This window comes from Oncorhynchus kisutch, linkage group LG20 (genome assembly GCF_002021735.2).
Source record: "Oncorhynchus kisutch isolate 150728-3 linkage group LG20, Okis_V2, whole genome shotgun sequence".
Lineage (NCBI taxonomy): Eukaryota > Metazoa > Chordata > Actinopteri > Salmoniformes > Salmonidae > Oncorhynchus > Oncorhynchus kisutch.
Genome location: NC_034193.2, coordinates 26,662,554 through 26,681,976, shown reverse-complemented (window position 1 = coordinate 26,681,976; position 19,423 = coordinate 26,662,554). Strand labels below are relative to the sequence as shown.

Genomic DNA, 19,423 nt, shown 5'->3' with positions numbered 1-19,423 from the left:
GTATTTTTTAAGCTATCCTGCCTAGTTCTGTTGCCCCCCTCATCTAAGAGAATTTTGTTTCTATTGGTTTCAATTGTCAATTTGATGCCAGATGACCTGAATGTTGCTTTGGGGGCCCTAAACTTGGGGAAAGACTGGAGAGTGGGCCCTCCACAGAATTTAACAGAACAAAGTATAAGTATTATACTGTATCACTATGATGCACTCTTTTAAAACATTTTTTAAAAACATTTATTTAACTAGACAAGTCAGTTAAATGATGCACTCTTCCTCAGTTTAATATAATCTTTGTTTCCACCTACCTCGTTGTCTGTCTTGCTGTTCTCTCTGATGACCCGGATCCAGCCCAGCATGTCATCTCTGTCCTCCGCCTGCAACAGGTACTCACAGAAGTCCTGAGTGGTCAGCCTCAGAGTGTGCTTACGCTTGGTTTCGCTATAGGCAATGTCAATCAGGCAGCCGCGGATGCTGATTGGAGGGTGCTCGTCCTCTCCGTGGCCAGGTCCCGCCCCCGCCCCGTGGAGGACCGCCTCCCGCTTGTCTTTGTAGAGCAAAAGGCAGTGGGAGCGCAGCACGGAGAAGACGTGCTTCCACGGACGCATGCCGCCGCCCACCTTCTGTGGTTGGTGGAGAGAGGGGGAGAGAGAGAGAGAGCGAGAGAGAGAGACAGAGAGACAGAGAGAGATGATATTTCTTTCAGGTTTTTTCTGTGAGCTCAATATTCTACATAGTTTAGCGCAGAAAACGTGGTATTTAAGTACAATGACCATAAACCATTGCGCGCCTATTTGTCCGGTCTGTGTGTGTTTCTTTTACGCCTGCTACATTAGGTTAGTGTGGGGCAGACACGGAGAGAGAGAAGAGACAGAAGAATCCGTGATCTGGAGGAATAGAGAGCAGCTGCTTCGCTAGGTACAGTATCTCTACCTGAAAATACATGATCTAAGTGGTTGATAGTTGGTATTTAGCCTTATTTACTTTGAAGAACTACTAAAATAGTGATTTTGTCAGACCGCATAGGGAGCAGCTCTATACAGATGAGATGATGACTTGGAAATGAAATAATATAGTAATCAAATAAAACAAATGTAATATTCACAACTGAAATATTTTATTACGGTAAAGTCATGTGAATAAATTATGCTTAATAAGTGATAAGCAGTAATGGGCAGTCACTACCATCATGGGACTTTTAATTGAATTCATTGAATGGGAATCAATTGTTTGGTCCCCACAAGGATAGCAAAACAAAAGTGTGTGTGTATTACTTTTCCCTTCTCCGTGAGGATCTGTTTGTAGTGAAGCCAGCCGTCCTTGCGTACGTCACTGAAGGTGATGGTCCCCAGCTCGGAGGTGGAATGACGTTTCGACCGCGCCTCCTCTGCAGCACGTAGACTCTCCAGAGACTGGAATACACAGCCAATCATACCACACAACCACAGCTCAGAGCCAATCAGATCACAAAATGAAGTACAGTTCTCATGTGATTGGTCCAAAGCTGACGCAGACAAAATAAAATATAATGATAAAATAAAAGATGAAACAGCGAAGAGATAATACTCACCCCATCAGTGAAAAAGCTCTTGACCCTTTTTGGTAGTCTCCTGTGGAAAGACATTTGAGAATGTTGCATGAATGACCGCACAGAAAAACAAGATATATTCATATCTCCTGACCTTTTTGTCCTCTGCATATAGTCTTCAGACAACAAGGGGCCAAACTTACGAGAAGACACGACCTTCCTCCCGGAAGGTGTTGAGGCCCTCGTCACATGACTTGGAGCGCTCCGTGGTAATGGCTAGCAGGTAGGAGGAACGGCGGCTTTTGATACTGCCTTCTCAGAAAGAAAGAAAAGAGAGGGACATGGTGAGAGAGAGATGAATCAGTAGGGAGGGAATTAAAGACATGCAAAAAGAACACAGTGACGTGAGATAGCTCAAATTGGAAGGCATTCTAGACATGTCAGAGAGAAGCAAACACAGAACACATTGAGCCTGGAGATAGAGGTGGATGGGGGGCAGTTGAAGGGGGTTTGAGGTTTAAGTACAATCTTCCTTGTTTTGACATGTGTACCTGTTTTTGCACTTACCCTGTATCGACTGACTGGGGATATCGACAACAGTCGGTGTAGAAGTGAAAACAGGTCTACATGCCAAAACGTGGGAAATCGCTCTAAAAGAAGTGATGGCGGTATGGTGAGGAGAGGTGAGGCGAATTGGGGACACTCACTGCTGTCCTGGGAGCGGAGTTTGACGAGGGGGGAGGTAGAGGAGGAGAGGGTGACAGGGGAGACAGTAGTGGAACTAGAGGTGAGGGCACAGGGCAAAGAGGACACAAGAGGGCACGGGGCACTGGAGGAGGACACCACGGAGCAGGCGGGCACGTGGCGGGCACGTAGGTCAGCGCTAGGGCTGATGGGGTCATCTGTGAGGGGTCAGGGGTTAGAGGTCAGAGGTTAGGAGTCATCGAGGAAGACGGTCATAATAGAAATAAGTATTATTTCCTATGTAAAATAGCATATTTCTACGGGAGAGTCAAAATGTACTAGTGAGTTACACCACTGGATAGACAGAGTCATGTTACAGACACACACCCCAGGGACATACATAGGTGTTACTACACAAGCACACTGAAGGTAATACGTGTGTGAAAATCTATATTTCTCTGGACACGGAAGACGTACACACATACACTGCACTAAAAGTTTCAAGTTAAAGACATTTTACTCAGTTATACACATATAACATATAACTTATGTACAGTATATGTGTATACACTGAGCGTACAAAACATTAAGAACACTTGCTCTTTCCATGATATAGACTGGTGAATTCAGGTGAAAGCTATGGTCCCTTATTGAAGTCACCTGTTAAATCCACTTCAATCAGTGTAGATGAAGGGGAGGAGACAGGTTAAATAATCATTTTTAAGCCTTGAGACAACTGTGGCATGGATTGTGTATGTGTGCCATTCAGAGGGTAGGGCAAGGCAAAAAATGTAATTGCCTTTGAACAGGGTATGGTAGTAGGTACCAGGCGCACCGGTTTGTGTCAAGAACTGCACCGCTGCTGGGTTTTTCACGCTCAACAGTTTCATCCAGCCAACATGACACAACTGTGGGAAGTTTGTCCATGCCCTGACGAATTGAGTCTGTTTTGAGGGCAAAAGGGGGGCAACTCAATATTAGGAAGGTGTTCCTAATGTTCGGTATACTCAGTGTACATCACAGTTGGCGTTCTCATTGAAGTCTCAGTGAAAAGCATTGAAGAAAATTGGAATTGAACCCTGGTATAAATGTATAATTCCCTCCCCCTAACTATTCATAAAGAAAGGGACGGGAGGAAGGCGGAAATTGGAGAGTAGGGTGGGGTACTAACTACTAACCTATAAAGGGAATGGAGGCCAGGGAGTCGGGTGTGCTGTGGTGGGGTTGCAGGCTACCGTTGGGCCTCCTTAGACTGTCCCCCATTCTGGTACCCCCAGAGACGGGCGAGGGTGTCCCTGCAGTGGGGTTGTTTGGGGAGGGCAGCAGCCCGACGGGGGGCTCGGCCGAATCCACTGGGAGGGCGTAGAGGGGGTGACGGAGGGCCTGCACGGGGGTCCGACGCCCCATAGGGGGCTTCTGCCTCAGCACCACCTCCTGGCCCAGAGGGAGAGGAGACACCATCTCCCTCGACTCCCCCCTCTCCTCCCCCAGCACTCTCTCATCCTCCGACGAAGAAGGGATGACGGCCGGGGTGGAGGAAGGACGAGGAACTACCACCCCCCCTCCTATCCAGCCTCCCTCGCAGTCTGAGGGGCTGGTTTTGGCACTGGGTGCCCAGTTGAGGTGGGGTCCGATGTAGGTGGGTTCTCTGAAGGAGTGGGCTTGTTGGAGGAGGTGGCTGGCCTTGCGGCAGAAGGAGGGGCTGTAGCTCTTGTAACCCACCAGCTCCTCTTCCTCCAACCTCCTGCTCTGGGTCTGGGGCTCAGCCACCTGCTGCTGCTGGGTCTGCCGACCAACGGAGGAGGCTGTGGCTGTGGGGAAAAGGTAGACATAATATAGGCAGAGTTCAGCAGGAGAAGTACTGGCTAAATGCCAATTCCTTGCCCTCCTCCTAAAAGCGTGCACTTGCTTAAACCCCCTCATGGATTTTAAGGCATGCTAGAGTGGTGTATGTTGTATGTTAAATCCACAAGGGGAGTGAGTAAGTGTACACTTTAGGGAGATGGGGAGATGTCTGTCTTCCTGCCTATCTATCCATCTAAATATCTCTATGCATGTGGAGCTTACCCAGTGTGGCTGCAGTTGTGGCTGTAACCGTGTGGTGGTTTCCCAAGTCCTTGTCCTGCTCCTTGGCACCCTGCGACGGCCAGGCGGGGGCTCTCTCGCAGTGCGGCGACACCAGCGCAGCCGCCTGGGCTAGTGTCTCCTGTGAGCGCCCGTAGTTGCGTTCGTACGATGCGTACGCCGCCAGCAGGCTTTCGGAGCACGAACGGCTCCCTGGCCCAGACACTCCCCCCCAGCCTCCCAGCCAATAGGAATCGTGGGAGGCGGCTGCTGCCTGGTGGTGGAGCATCAGAGTTTCTTGGGAAACGCCGTGGTCTCTGTGAGCCATGGAGGACATAGAGTTAGACCCAGGACCTCCAGCGCCACCAGGCCCCAGCGCTAAGCCCAACCCCAGCTCGGCTAACCGATCCTGGGATATGCTCCGGTGTCGAGGGGACATGCGCTCGGCCGCCTCTGCCTGGCTGTAGTACCAGTCCGACAGCGCCTGGTGGCACATGGCGTCGCTGTGGGCACGCGTAGCCGGTAAACTTCCCTTCCGGGCGGGCATGTGGGGCAGGGTTGCAGAGGCGATGGCGGCGTTGTGGTTGGCAAAGTGGAAATCCAGTGCGCTGACGGCCGACGACGAGCGCCCGCGGTTCTGCCCCAAAGATGGCAGCCAATCTCCCTCTTGTCCTGCCGAGGAGCCAAAATGGCCTCCGCCATCCTCCTCGTTTTCTCCCGGACCCCTGGGCCTGCCGGAGGTATGAGTTACGTTAACCGCGGCAGAGCGGTTGTCCAAGGGGGATGCCTGGTTAACAGGGCTGGGGCGGCAGTGCCAGTTGTCCAGGGGGCTTTGGTGGTTGGGTGGCAGAGGGGCGGTGGAAGTGGGCTTGGCACGGGGGTAGCAGAGTGGGGGAGGGTCGGGGATATGCTGCGCCCCTCCCGTGTATGGCTCATTTCCTCTCAGGTAGGCATCCTGAGAGTACGCCTGTATGGGAGGGAAGAGGAGAGCGGGAGCATGAGAGATAGAAAAAATGAAGAGATAGAAAGGAGCTGGAGAGGGAGGCAAGGGATCGAAAAGAGTAGAAAGCAGGTGCGAAGTAGTATTTCACATAAAATGAACACATTCCGTTTGGTAGTCTAACGCGTTCCGTGGCACGTGACATGATTTGACAACCTGTTTCCAATACATTTTAAAGGTATTTCGGAACTAAAAATCCACTCCAAACTAGCTTGTCAGGTGTTTGTGAAAGCAAAGGCGGGTGGAATGCCCTTTTCTATTATTATTATATATATTTTTTCACATATTACAATTCAATTTGTGTTACAATGAAAACGTCTTATTGTGTAATTATTGTATATCCAGTAGGGATAGTTCAGCACTGGAATTATATGAAATGTTTGTAATTGTCTATACATTACTACTAACTCAATATTCTTCACCAAACCAAATTGCTTTGTGATTGTGAGGTGTATTTTTATTGGACTATGATTATAAATAATTTGATGTGTGGGAAGGAGGAGAGGAGAGAAAGAAACAGAAATCTCATACTCACACTTACCAACTGCAACACATCCTCATCTTTTGGCATGATGCAGAGCTCCAGAACATTCTCGCTGGAAGAGGGATAGAGGAGAGATAGTAAAATATTGGGCCATTGTGTAAAGTTATGTAACAAGTATTATATAATGTGTCATATCACATGTGTGTAGGTGCCTGCGTGTGCGTGTGTGTCTCACCTGTTCTGGATCAACGCGATCACCTGAGAGTAGGTCTTCCCTAATACACTTTCCCCATTCACCTTTACCAGTCTGTCCCCTGTACACAGGCCAGCTTGGTGGGCGGGGCTTTTCTCCCTCACACTCTTTACAAAGATGGTGTCCATGGGCTCCAGACGACCCCTTTGACAACCTGGGACACACAAACGTGGCATATATTCGTTAAACATTTTTTAACTTGTAAACAACGCACACCAAAGGACTGTATAACGACACATGGAAAACCCTCACCTTTTCCATTGCCGTTTCCATTCTCCTCGTCCTGCAGAGAAAGGAGAGGAAGACAAGTGAGAAAACTAGAAAACTAGTAAACAGAGACCAAGCAGACCAGTTGTTTTGTGGCTCTACCACAAGGAGATGCTATCTCCCCCAGGCAGTCAGAGCGATGAGCAGTTGGTGTGGCTACAAATGCATTAACACACACCTAAACGGGCCTCATCATAGCAACACACAGAAATGGATTTACAGTGACAAAAACACTCATGAGCCAGCATATGCTCACATGGTTTACCTCAATTTATCACACACACGCAAACACACATGCACAGTTCATCTCTCTCTGACACACACACAATAACCCACTCCCCTACTCCAACCTTGCGCGCACACACACACACACACACACACACACACACACACACACACACACACACACACACACACACACACACACACACACAGGCCCCAGCTGACTGGGCATATTAGGTCTGGCCGGCTGGCTGACTGAGCTCATTCCAGTCAGACAGACAATGACCTGGGCTTTACAGCCACATAATAGAGACCTAGATACCCTGGAGTAGGAACCAGTGATACTACCACCTTTCTCATACTCTACTCCTCTTCTATTTACCTTCTCATCTCCTGTTCTGCTTGCCCCCTCCTGTCTGGCCCTCTCCTCTCTGGCCCCCTCTCCTCTCCTTCTTCTCTTCTCATCTTCTGTTTAACATATTCTCTCCTCTCTCTCTTCTCCTCCTTTCCCCCATTTGCCTCTTATTTACTTCTCTGTTCCTCTCTTCTCTCCCCTCCCTGTAGGTCAGTGGTCCCCAACCCTGGTCCTAGGGAGCTACAGGATGTGTGGGATTTTCCTCCACTGGTTGGTGACCATTGGTCAGGACACCTCCATAAGTGTGAAAACGGTTAGGGTAACAAACACACACACACACACACACCTGTAATTCTGTGACTTCACGACCCCTCTTAATTTGGTCATGAGACACAATTAACCTCTACACGACTGGAGGTTAGCAGATCAGCATAAGCTTGGTCGGGAAATCTGTCAAATGAACGTAATTGCATTCCATCGTGGGGGCTATGAACCATTGTTACCTTGAGGTTATTGTGGAGGGAGGACTCTGGCGGGTACACAATGAAGTGGCGCAGCGTGAAGCCAAAGCCCTGGGAGTTCTTCTGCAGGAGCACCGTACGAGGGCCCTGCCACGCCACGCCCTCAACCTCACCCGACGACAGCGACCGAGTGTTCTCATTGGATGACAGGGCGCCATCATTCCGCCCTTTAGCCTATGAGGGACACAGATGAGGAGGATTTAAGAAAAGGGGTCAAAGTCAATATTAGCTATTCAATTCATTAGTACCACTTTCTAAATGTATCAGTGATTTCAATATGTGAGCAAAATGTCAATGTAAGTTAGGTAAAGTGAACTGAGGGTCTAAGTGTAAACTGTGAATTAGGTCAGTGAGTCCAAACATATCCTCCATGTCAGTGAGAAATGCATTGATTAAGTGTGAAACGTCAGAGAGGCTTCTATTAGCGATAATAGCTATATACCACACAGGTTTGGGACCAGGCTAGGGAGACTTTTTTTTAAACTCCACCCAGAATTCTGGAATTCCACCAATGCCTTTCTCTCTCTCAGGAACAATATCTATTTTAACGACCCACCTCTCCCATAATCACCTGCAACACAATGGAGGGGTAAAAATACATGTTGGAGCGGGTATTTATGTCTAACAATTATGGAACAACAGGACTCGATCATGACACACACACACGTTAGGCACGCATGAACATGCACTCATGTGCGCAAACACACATACACCCACACACACACTGTCACGCCCTGACCTTAGAGATCCCTACTATTCTCTATGTTTGGTTAGGTCAGGGTGTGACTCGGGTGGGAAAGACTATGTTTTCTATTTCTTTGTTTTTTGTGGTTCCCAATCAGAGGCAGCTGTCTATCGTTGGATCTGATTGGGGATCATATATAAGTTGTCATTTTCCTTTTGGGTTTTGTGGGACCTTGTTTTCTGTGTAGTGTCTGTACCTGACAGAACTGTGCGCTTTCGTTATCTTGTTTGAGTGTTTAAATTTTTTTTATAAATCATGAACACTTTCCACGCTGCGCTTTGGTCCACTCCTTTCAACGAGAGTCGTTACACACACCTAAAGAAAAATAAGACTCACGCCTCTTTGTGTGTTTGGAGTCTTTGTGTCTGTAACACTTTGGGGATACACTGGTGGTCCATATACATTTTTCTTAGGCGGGATGCAGTATCCAACAGCAACATATTCTATTGAAAACTGTTTTAAAATGTAGATATGTAGAAACAGAGATTGGCAGGGGGATACATACCTTCACCCTGCTTAGGCCTAAGTAATATTAGGAAAAAGCTCCTGGCGAGGGCACCATACAGCAGACTTAGCTTTTTAGTGTATCTTTTTAGTGTCTATAGCTTTTTAGTGTCTAGCTTTTTAGTGTGTATCTTTTTAGTGTCTAGCTAGCGTCTTTATCTTATCACACAACCTCTCCTGATAGCCTTCGGCCCTCTTCCTTCTTCATCCCACCCTGCCCTTGACTTCTTATACTCCCTCCTGCCTTCTTTCTCCACTCCCCCGCCTCCCCCTTCCCCACAAACTCACAAGGCCAGGCCACACTGCACCGCACCACAACAACAGGAAGTGGAGAGCCTTGAACAGGAAGTGAGGCATGGTGCCTGAGCTAACTGGCCCATTTGGGGATTCAGGGAATCCTTCGCCTCTAAGAATAGAGTGGCTAGGGAGGGGACTCTGTGTGTGTGTGTGTGTGTGTGTGTGTGTGGGTGGCAGGGAGGGGACTGCGTGTGTGTGTGTGTGTGTGTGTGGGTGTGTGTGGGTGGCAGGGAGGGGACTGCGTGTGTGTGTGTGTGTGTGTGTGTGTGTGTGTGTGTGTGTGTGTGTGTGTGTGTGTGTGTGTGTGTGTGTGTGTGTTGGTGGCAGGGAGGGGGACTCTCTTTCCGATGGGGGCTCCAGTTCCATTGCAACACCCCTCTCTTTATACCCAGCCCAACATTGTGACTAGCATTCAAGCATCTGGAATTCCGGGATCCACATTGACAGGTTGAATTATTCTGTTGACTTCCCATCTGTAATAGTCCCTTATGAAATGCTGTGTGTTGTTTTGCAAGGAAGTGGAAATATGATGTAGTGGTATAGGACTGTGAAGGAAAGCTAAGACAAAGGCTGGATGCTTGGAAGGATAGAAATCACATTCTCAGTAAGGAGTCTTAGAATAGACTCATAACACTAATATTAAGAAACTATGTAGTGTACACACACGCGCACACAAACACACGCAGGCAGGCACACACACAAATACATACCGTGCATTCACGTCCACACGAACAGGGATGCCCCTAAGCATGGACTCATCATACGTAGATTGATAATGGAGATGGCATAGATGTTGTTTTTCGAAAACACCATGGACACAGAGTATGTGTGTGTGTACGTATGTCTGTGCATCTGTGTGTGTATGTGCGTGTGTGTGCATGTGTGTGTGTGAGCGAGCGAGGTTACACACTGGCAGGTTAGTGTTTTTTTGTCATGAATATTGTTCTAGAGGCAGCTCTGCAGAGTGGTCACTAGCTGGCATAGCCACAAAGTCATAAAATCTGATTTTAAACCTAACCTTAACCCCACTGCTAACCCTAATGCCTAACCCTAACCTTAAATGATGACCAAAAAGCTTCATTCATTTTAACAATATAGCCAAAAAACATCAACCTGCTACATACTGAGCATGACATGTGTCAGAATCCCTCATGGCCTTTCATTCCTACACCTGCTATTTCACATGCAAGTGCATGAAAACACACACACTGGGGTGTGAGATGCCAGCAGCACAACTTGCACAAGCATACACACACACACACACACACACACTCTCATATACACTCCCTAATATATACCAGAGCACGCACACACACACACACTCACAGGGGCATGCCAATGCCACAGTCTCCTTTACACACTGTCCTGAATTCTCCCACCTCTATCAATAACTGAACCATAAGATTAGCTGCTTGTCAACGAAGGGCTACGTGACGTGTAACTATGACGTCACTTCCCCTATAGGCTGTGAGGTCAAACGCGGTTTGACTTTGTTTGTCAAATTGTTTTGCACGCACACACGAGCGAAAACCAGCAAATGAATGCATCTGCACACACATACGTCTCACACACACACCACACACACACACACACACATTTCCTTTTAACATGTGTTAATGCCCCTGATTGTCAGTTACTCAGGCAAGGCCTTTTGATGATCACAGATTTTTGACGCATAAGAGAACAACACATTCTAACCTACACGCCCACACGTGCTCACATACACAGACACCGTGCCGATGCGTCACTCGAGCAGAACAGATGACACTCCAACCTGCACCCATCATACACTCACATATATGTACCACATTTACACACATGCGCCGATGTAGAAATATGTACAGTGCCGGGTGACGAAAGCATTGCTCCGATCTCCTTCCCCTCCGTTAGTCAACAGGCCCCCACTGCGCTCCCATTACATAAGACATACAGTAGGCAGGAGTGACACAGCCCCCCCACCCCCAACACACTCCCATTTACTCTCTAGCCTTTATCAAGCCTCTACATTATACATGACCCTTTCTAAAATAGCACATGTCCAATTCTGCATTGGTGTAGGTGCTTAGTAAATCCAATGACAATCAGCAGATGGAGAGATGACGGATCCTCCGACGAATACAGCCTTTTGCTACAGGCCAGCGTGGAGTACCCACTGGTAAGGCGCTGAACTTCTTTCACTACTGAAAATGGCTGTCATCCTAGAATTAAGCAATAAGCCACTGTGTCACTTAGCCTTACCACGGCTAAGGGCTGTTCTTAGACACGACGTAGTGCCTGGATGCAGCCCTTAGCCGTGGTATATTGACCATATACCGCAACCCCCAGAGGTGCCTTATTGCTATTATAAACTGGTTACCAACGTCATTCGAACAGTAAAAATGACTTTTTTTTATCATACCCGTGGTATATGGTCTGACCTGTCAATCAGCATTCAGGGCTCGAACCACCCTGTTTATAATTGGAATTGGAACATCTCTCTGGAATTAGAACATCTCTGGCTGTCTCTCTGAAATTAAATGGTTTCTTTTGTCATATTGCGTAACAATCCTTGAACATCAACCAGACAAACACCCAACAACCCGATATCCAAAGACACATCTACGTCACGGCCTTTCTATGTTTCTATCTATCTATGTTGAGTTGAGCACACCAGATTAGGAGATTTCCCAGCAGAGTCTCTCTTTCTTACCCAGGACAAGCGAAGGTGTGGCAAAACCCTCCGGGGCACCCTTCGTCTGGGTCGCGGAGAGGAGCGGGGTGGGGTGGAGGGTCGGGGAGAGGCACGGGGTGGAGTGGTGGTATCATGTAGGGTAATGCTTCGTAACACCGCCAACCAGATACAGCGAGGTTCCGGGTCACTACAGTCCACCCCTACTGAGCACTGGAAACACCACTCCTGCCCTGAGGGAGCTGGGACCTCCACTCTCAACATCACACACACGCACCACACACACACACGAGTGTTTGCTACAGCCCCACACAGGACGGGACACGTACGACGCCGCTGTTACCCCCGCAACCGCCAGACGTTTTCACCTAGACACGCTGCGCACGCACTCTCGGCCAGACATGGGGGTCAAGAGTCAATGGTGACCAACGGAACCCAACCACTTAGTGTCTATCAAATCAAGACGTCAACAATTCTGAGTCGAAATCAACAAAATCTTCATATTGATGAATGAATCCAGGTCTAGGTGAATATATTTGTATTCCTCAAAGTGGGTTTGGGTTCTGGTTCGGTTTGTCTGTCAAAATGCATCATGGTCCTGTTGGTCACTAGTTCTGTTTCTGGAGAAGTAGGTGAAGCAGCTTAGATGGCAGGCCTGAGATCAGTGGAGACAGTAAAAAGAAAGGGCCTTCGCCAGGCACAAGTCGACTAGCTCTTCATCAGAGTTGGTCCTAGATCAGTAATATTCTTGATCTGTGTAGAGCTACTGGTGTCCTCACTTCTATCCAGGACCAGATATGATTTCATCCTCTCCTCTAGATGAGTTGTCCCGCGTTTGCATTCTACATGTGGCTAGACTAGTAGCTGGTAACCTCTTGTCCTTTCTCAGTATATAGACAGATTCAGACTCACGCTGCCACACTTCCTTGTTCACTGACCGGAAATCGAGGTTCAGAAGTCCTTATTACTGGTATAGAAGCCATTAGGGTGGCGTACAGGTGTGAAAACCAGTAGCTGGATCTAGTCCTCTTCACTGGATCAGAACGAGTTTTAGTCCCATGTTTTTTTTTATTGTAGCTGGTAACAGTAGCTCTTTTCTCTCATGCTGGGTATAGTGCAGTATTGGCAGTGGCTGGCTCTCTGTCTTTATTGCTATCTAAAGTATATTCCTCTCCTCTTTTCTCTACCCAGGCTCTGCCTGCCTGCCTGCCTCTCTCTCTCTCTCTCTCTCTGGCTCCCTGTAGGCTCGCTTGTGCTCCACGCAACGCTAGTCCACTCTGTCAACCCCACTCACTCACTCACTCTCTCTCTCTCTCTCTCCCACTCTCTCGCTCTTTCTCTCTCCGCCTCTCTTTCACATTCCTCCCATCCCTCCACTGGCCAGTCCAGCAAGGCAGTTGAGCAGTGAGCAGCACAGAGCATGTTCTCTCTGTGTGTGTGTTTCTCTCTCTCTCTTTCATGTCTCGCTTTCTCTCTTATGTGTGTCTCCCTGTCTCCTCTTTTTATGCTCAGAACCTGGCCGCCGCAGCTGACAGTAGAGTACACACTAACATTAAAAAGGATGTGTGTGTGTGTCTGTGTCTGTGTGTGTGTGTGTGTGTGAAAAACCGAGAGTCCCAGCTTTTAAAACAAAACTAGCAGCAGCAATGTATTGCAGTGTATTTAAAGCTTTTTGCTTTGACACCTGTGAGCCAGAGCATTGTAAAAATAGAGAGAGAGAGAGAGAGAGAGAGAGAGAGAGAGAGAGAGAGAGAGAGAGAGAGAGAGAGAGAGAGAGAGAGAGAGAGAGAGAAAGAAAGAGAAAGAAAGAGTGAGAAAGAGAGAGAAAGAGAGAGAAAGAGTGAGAGAGAGACAGAGAGAGAAATGAAAAGAGACAAAAAAAAGATAGATTGACCAAGACAGGCATGCAGACTCCCCTGGCTGGAAATGACACCCATCGCTCCTCTCCTCTCTCCTCCCCTCTTCATAATCTCCTTAGAAAACTCAACCCGGAAAAATGGGAGCGCCAACTCAGTGGTAGGATAAAAAAGAAAAGGCATTTCCCTATCTGCCTCACTGTATCGCTCTCCCCTATGGCACACCTGCTTTTCTGAGTTCTGTGTGTTCTTGTATGTCAGTGTCTGTCCAGACTCCATAGCATTGGACCTTGGGGCTACTGTTAGTAAGGGCAACCACTTACACTCCATCCAGAGGGCTAAATGTGTGTGTGAATCATGAGTCAGAGGACACAGAAGTCATTATGACGGAGCTAAGATGAATTGAATTGAAGGATGGGGGAGGAATGGGATATGGCTATTTAAGGCCTAACGGCCTTGTAAGCATGTCACCAAACACTGATACACACATTGATTTAGCTTAATAGATTTTAGTTCTATCAATAGAGCAATTACTAGCTGATACAAAAAATGCCATGTGATTTAAAAAGCTGCAAATACCACATGCACACTCGCACACACACATACACACACTTTTCTTTTCCCTTTCTCTCTGGTGACATGACACTACAGGTTTGGCTGGTAATAACCATGAGAGGCAACCAGCCAAATAGCCCATGAGGAGCGATCCATCCCTATCTGAAAGGGGGTGGCCATCATTATCATGTCATTGATACTAGTACTGTCAGCACAGACGGCAAAGTAGTCCCCTCCTCTTCTAGTAATGGGGCAACCCCTGGCATAGTGCAAAACTAAAATACTGAAACAAAGCTCACAAAAGCTATTGGTTTAACAATGGTTTAAAAAAAAGAGAGCGACATTTTTTAGGTGTAAGATGGATCAAAAGTAAGTCAATAATGAACTTTCCACCGTGATAAAATAATAGGAAAAACAGAGAATTGGCTGTTTAAATTGGGCAAGGACAGCAGCACCCCTCTAATCTATCCCTCACATGCGTCCCCAGTCCGAACCTATTTTTGACCGTCAAAGGTGGTGCAATATAGGCCTACAGGGAATATGGTGCCATTGATTGGGACACACCCAATATCTCTCTCCAGCTCTCTCTGCCTCTCATTGGATACTTCTATGTTTATACACCCCCCCCCCCCACTCTCTCTCATGTCTCCTCATTTTAGGCTCATTACCCTGCAGCTCCTTTGACCTTGCTCTCTCTCTCTCAGTCTTTCTATTCCATCTCCTCTTTCGCTCTCATTATCCACAGTCTCCACACAACTTCAACCCTCCTCTTGACTTCTTATATAACCAGAGGGAAGATGTTGCAGGGATGAAGGGAGTGACAAACAGAAAGAGTTGTTTAGACAGAGACAGAGTGTAGACAGAGAACGCACACACACACACACACACACACACACGCACGGATGGACGGACACATTCTACTTATGCTAAAAAAAAATATTATATTCTACTGAGCCATTTACTTGATGTCCGTATTCTTATCTTTTATTATTTCTTGTTGTTTCCGTTGTCGAGAAGGAGCGTGCGAGGTAGCATTTCGTCGGACGGTGTATACAGTGTGTATCCTGTACACACAACGAATAAAACTTGAAAACACACAAATGCAAAACATACACACAATGTTCGACATGATTATCAGCTGTTCTTGTTTAAAGCCACTAGTGGGCAGCACTGGCACGCAAAAGATCACGCTGACTTGATAACCGTCTCAATTCAACAGCTGGACCTAACTGTAACGTACACCATTGATTATTGAAACCCGAGAGTATGTCTAAAATAGACAGCCTATTTGTTCACACACATCGAGGAGACAACAGAGATAGTATTGATAACCCCTGTTGGGCTAATATCAATAGTATGCATTAAGGGATTATTAAGGGATTATTCTTTGAGTATGAATGAGAACAAAAAAGGAGGCGCACACACACACACACACACACACACACAAAATCAACCCTCGATGGCAGGAAAAGCCTCCTAATTGAATTTTTTTTTTGTCAACTGTGTAATTGTTCCAAGCTAAAAAAAAAAGAAATAATACAGCTACACATTTCCAAGCGTCGTGGTTCTTCTCTCGGTTCTCTTTTTATCTTTCCACGTGGCCGCAGCTGTAGTCAGTAAGGAACTAGTCCCAAACCAGGCCAAGTAACCATGGACACTGCAAAACGTCTCCCCTTTAATGGCATAACTAGCCCCATAGCACTGACCCGACCACACACACACACACACACACACACGTGCACGCACACACAAACTAAGAAACAAACACATTGATTCACACACACCCATTGATTATGAGCATGGGGAATGCAGTGACGATTTTAGCATGTAAATGGTGGGGCAAACTCAAGCAATTTTTTTTTAGATGCACACCAGCAAAGCCACTACACAACACTGGACAATACATTAATTGCACTATAACGGTGACAAATGGTGCCCACAAACTGTTAGGGCCTAAATAAATCTTTCCTGACAGCGGAGCTTTCCTTCCAGCACCATGGCGTGAATCTTTACCACTGCTACACCTGGCTATCAGCGGAGCCTTGTCTGGCAGCAAAACAGTTCATTCAGCCTCACTTACTGCCTTTTTTAAAAACATAGCTGATATGGCTGACTCGCTTAAATAAATATGGTTTCTACTGACTCCTTGTGGATTTGTGTAACTCGATAAGAACTGCATTCTCCTTCAAGAATAACGAACGCCAACATGACTTTTGAACCATACACAAACACTACTACATTCATGTTCAGTAAATTCATGTTTGTTCTTATATCATTAACACTTAGCTCTAAGTATAAGCAAGTGCAAGCAAACTAGCTGCGACGAGGTAGCCCTATTCGTTCAGCAGTTTCAAAACGGACACCGACAGAAATTCAGATAGATGTTAGTTCAGATAAGGCCTCGACATCTTGCTGAGTTTAACTTTACTGTTCTTTAAGTCACCACACAGAGAGAGAGAGAGAGAGAGAGAGAGAGACAGAGAGACGAGTGAGACGCAGTTAGCCTACCCTTTTAAGTATTTTATTAGGCCTATGTGGTCTAAAAATAAATTTAAATACAATCACGAGCATCCACTTTTAAAGACATTATGCAAACAAAACAACCCTCGCAATATCAACTGGAATTACATGGGTCTATTACTAAACTTTTTGTTGAAAATAAATATGATGGTTGCAGACCCAACAACATTATATAGTTTCCCCTACTTGTGGAGAAAATCACATGAGCTAATTATAATACACAATGTAAGGGGACAATTAAATCATTCCAACATTGCCTAAAATGATGAATGAGATAGACTTATATAAGCAATATAACAACTGAGATGTACAAACTATGGCATAGGGGAACGATGAGACGCAAGCCGAAATGTCGATTAAGACATTAATAAGCGAGCTAAGACAGACGTAGTCGATATACCTATTTGTTCAGCACTTATGAAATGAACAGCGACAGAATTCAGAACAGGCGAAGTTCTGGGGGGGAGAGGGACCAAATTCTTAGAGTGAGACACGTGGGCTACTATCTGCCTACTACACAACATACACTTAGTATTACTTTCTTAGCTACAGTACACAGTACATCTCCCTGGCATATTGCTTCATTTATGCAGCAGCATACAATACCTATTTTTGGACTCACAGTTGTTGTGCTGTGCTCACTTGAACAGGAATGTGGTGCGGAGGTTCTTCTTGTGGGCAAACTTTGTCATCAAAGTCTGACATTCTCTGGAGGAATTCATGCTGGATTGACAGCATGGGCAATGTATTCAACCTTTTCTGTCCCATGGTGTTGAATGTTTATCCTTTTAAGTTTAGAAAAGAGATCCTTTCAGGCAGATGTTTTAAATCCTTAAATCCAGACTTGGACCACACACCCTCTCCACCGAATAGCAGGCACGGGGAAGCAAAATGGTTATTGCTTTGCGACGCTCGCAGTTAGCCACCAATTCCTTCCAAACCACTCATTGTTGAATTTGCGATTTCTGTTTTATCTATAATTTCTCTTCAGCTTTATTAACTCAATACATACATTTTTGTATTGTTTGCAAACTGATGTCTATATTTTTTTTGCTAAACAGGTGGGCTCAGCAATAAATATTTCTGTCACGCCTGCTCCAGCTCTCCCTCTCGAGCGCCAGACTGCCTATCATTACGCACACCTGTCCCCTTCGTTACACGCACCAGCGCCTCTTTGTACCCACCTGAACTCTATCATTATTTGATTGCCTTCCCTTTATCTGTCTGTTCCTCACATTATTCCCTGTGCCAGCATTGATCTTGTTACTTTGTCCCGTCGCTGGTCCTGTCCTGTATTATGTCCCGTATGTTCGTTACACGCACCAGCGCCTCATTGGACCCACCTGGACCCACCTCATTGGACCTGCCTTCCCTTTATCTGTCTGTTCCTCACATTATTCCCTGTGTCAGCATTGATGTCGTTACTTTGTCCCGTCCAGACGCTGTTCCTGACCTGTTTTATGTCCGTAGATTATTACATGTTCTCCCTGTACCTGCTTCCTGTCTCCAGCGTCTATCCTTACAGTTTCACAGTTCTACTGTGCCTTATGTTTTATGTACTCTATTCATCTATTCCTTCCTGAACACACAGTAACTGGCGCCTATGCCTTGAAAATCTGGCACGCGTGCTATATTCTCTTGAAAACAGGCTGCCATTTGTGCACCCATGACCATACCACTGATTCCTTCAAACATAGGTAGAAATCCCCTGCTCGTCTGCCGCCCCTGTGTCCAGCACCACACAACTACCCAAAACTATTACTACCCAGAGTGGCGAATGGGTTAACTACAGCACTCTCTTGTGAGAGGAAGACTGGGGTGATTGACTGTGTCTGAACTGGACAGAGGCGGCTATGTAATCGAGTTCAGTTCCACTCTGACGGTAGGCTCTTATTAATTTTGAATGTGACAGATAGAAATTAATGGAACGTATCCATTCTACATGACTGCGAGTGATGCACAGACATGAGTGATGTCTGTTCTACAACCACTTTCTAGCTGAACATTCTGTAACATTTCAGCACTCTTGAATGAGCCCGATCATGAACCCTAGAAACAGATTGAACCCCAGTATCCCCACGCTGGCCATACCTGTACATGTTCAACAGTTTCCAGACAAACTGTCCCCATCATGGCCGGAACTAACAAAGCACATTGTTAATGGCAAATCAGGACCTTTCATCACGGGCCCAAACAAAGACGCCCTATTGTAGCCAAACTAGCTGTTCTGAGATCAGCATGTCAAGCAGGTTCACAGTGGACACCATGTCTCCAGCATGGGCCATGATTCACCGCAGACCCCCCCCCCCTTTACAAAGCCCACAGCAGTGGCCTGACCAACTGACCAAGGCATCTGTACCAGCCATTGTTCTCCATAGACACTGGGCCTTGTGTGGTAGCCAGCGGGGAAAACGCACTTGGTTTGGGGATACATAGCATTGCATTTCAAAGGACTTACAGCAGGAAGGAAACAACAGGGAAGAGCACCATCTTAAAATCAGGGTTGTGTTCATTAGGCACCTACCAGAAGACAGCAGACTCAAACAGGGAAATCAAATCATGTTGGTCACATGCGCAGAATACAAAGGGTGTAGAGGAGCCCTCCCCAACGATGCAGAGTAAGAAATAAAACAATTCAAACACGAGGAATAAAATAAACAAAAATTGAGCAATATATAGGGAGTCCCAGTATCAGATCAATATGCAGGGGTATGAGGTATTTTAGGTCGATACAGTATGTACATGAAGGCAGGGTAAAGTGACTAGTCATCAGGATAAATAAAACAGCGTAGGAGCAGCATATGATGAGTGTAAAAGTGTGTGTGTGTGCGCGTGTGTAATGTGTGTTTGTGTCGGTATGTGTGTGTGTGTGTGTGTGTGTGTTTGTGTTGTCAGTATGCGCATGC

General features: G+C 46.5%; 1 protein-coding gene across 6 annotated transcripts in view; it reads right to left on the bottom strand.

The window, feature by feature from the left end:
* Positions 1-19,423, bottom strand: part of arhgap23b (Rho GTPase activating protein 23b) — a 68,872-nt gene that overhangs the window by 18,662 nt on the left and 30,787 nt on the right. For 4 of the 6 annotated variants that reach the window (XM_020453833.2, XM_031798897.1, XM_020453835.2 and 1 more), the window contains exons 2-12: positions 7,355-7,546; positions 6,260-6,290; positions 5,990-6,161; positions 5,806-5,866; positions 4,274-5,237; positions 3,385-4,017; positions 2,230-2,424; positions 1,726-1,834; positions 1,565-1,604; positions 1,269-1,406; positions 303-617 (exon numbers count right to left, since the gene is read on the bottom strand). In XM_020453833.2, coding sequence (XP_020309422.1) covers positions 303-617; positions 1,269-1,406; positions 1,565-1,604; positions 1,726-1,834; positions 2,230-2,424; positions 3,385-4,017; positions 4,274-5,237; positions 5,806-5,866; positions 5,990-6,161; positions 6,260-6,290; positions 7,355-7,546 — 2,850 coding nt within the window. The remainder of the gene's footprint in view (positions 1-302; positions 618-1,268; positions 1,407-1,564; positions 1,605-1,725; positions 1,835-2,229; positions 2,425-3,384; positions 4,018-4,273; positions 5,238-5,805; positions 5,867-5,989; positions 6,162-6,259; positions 6,291-7,354; positions 7,547-19,423) is intronic. The other 2 variants (XM_020453832.2, XM_020453834.2) reach the window with 2 other exon arrangements.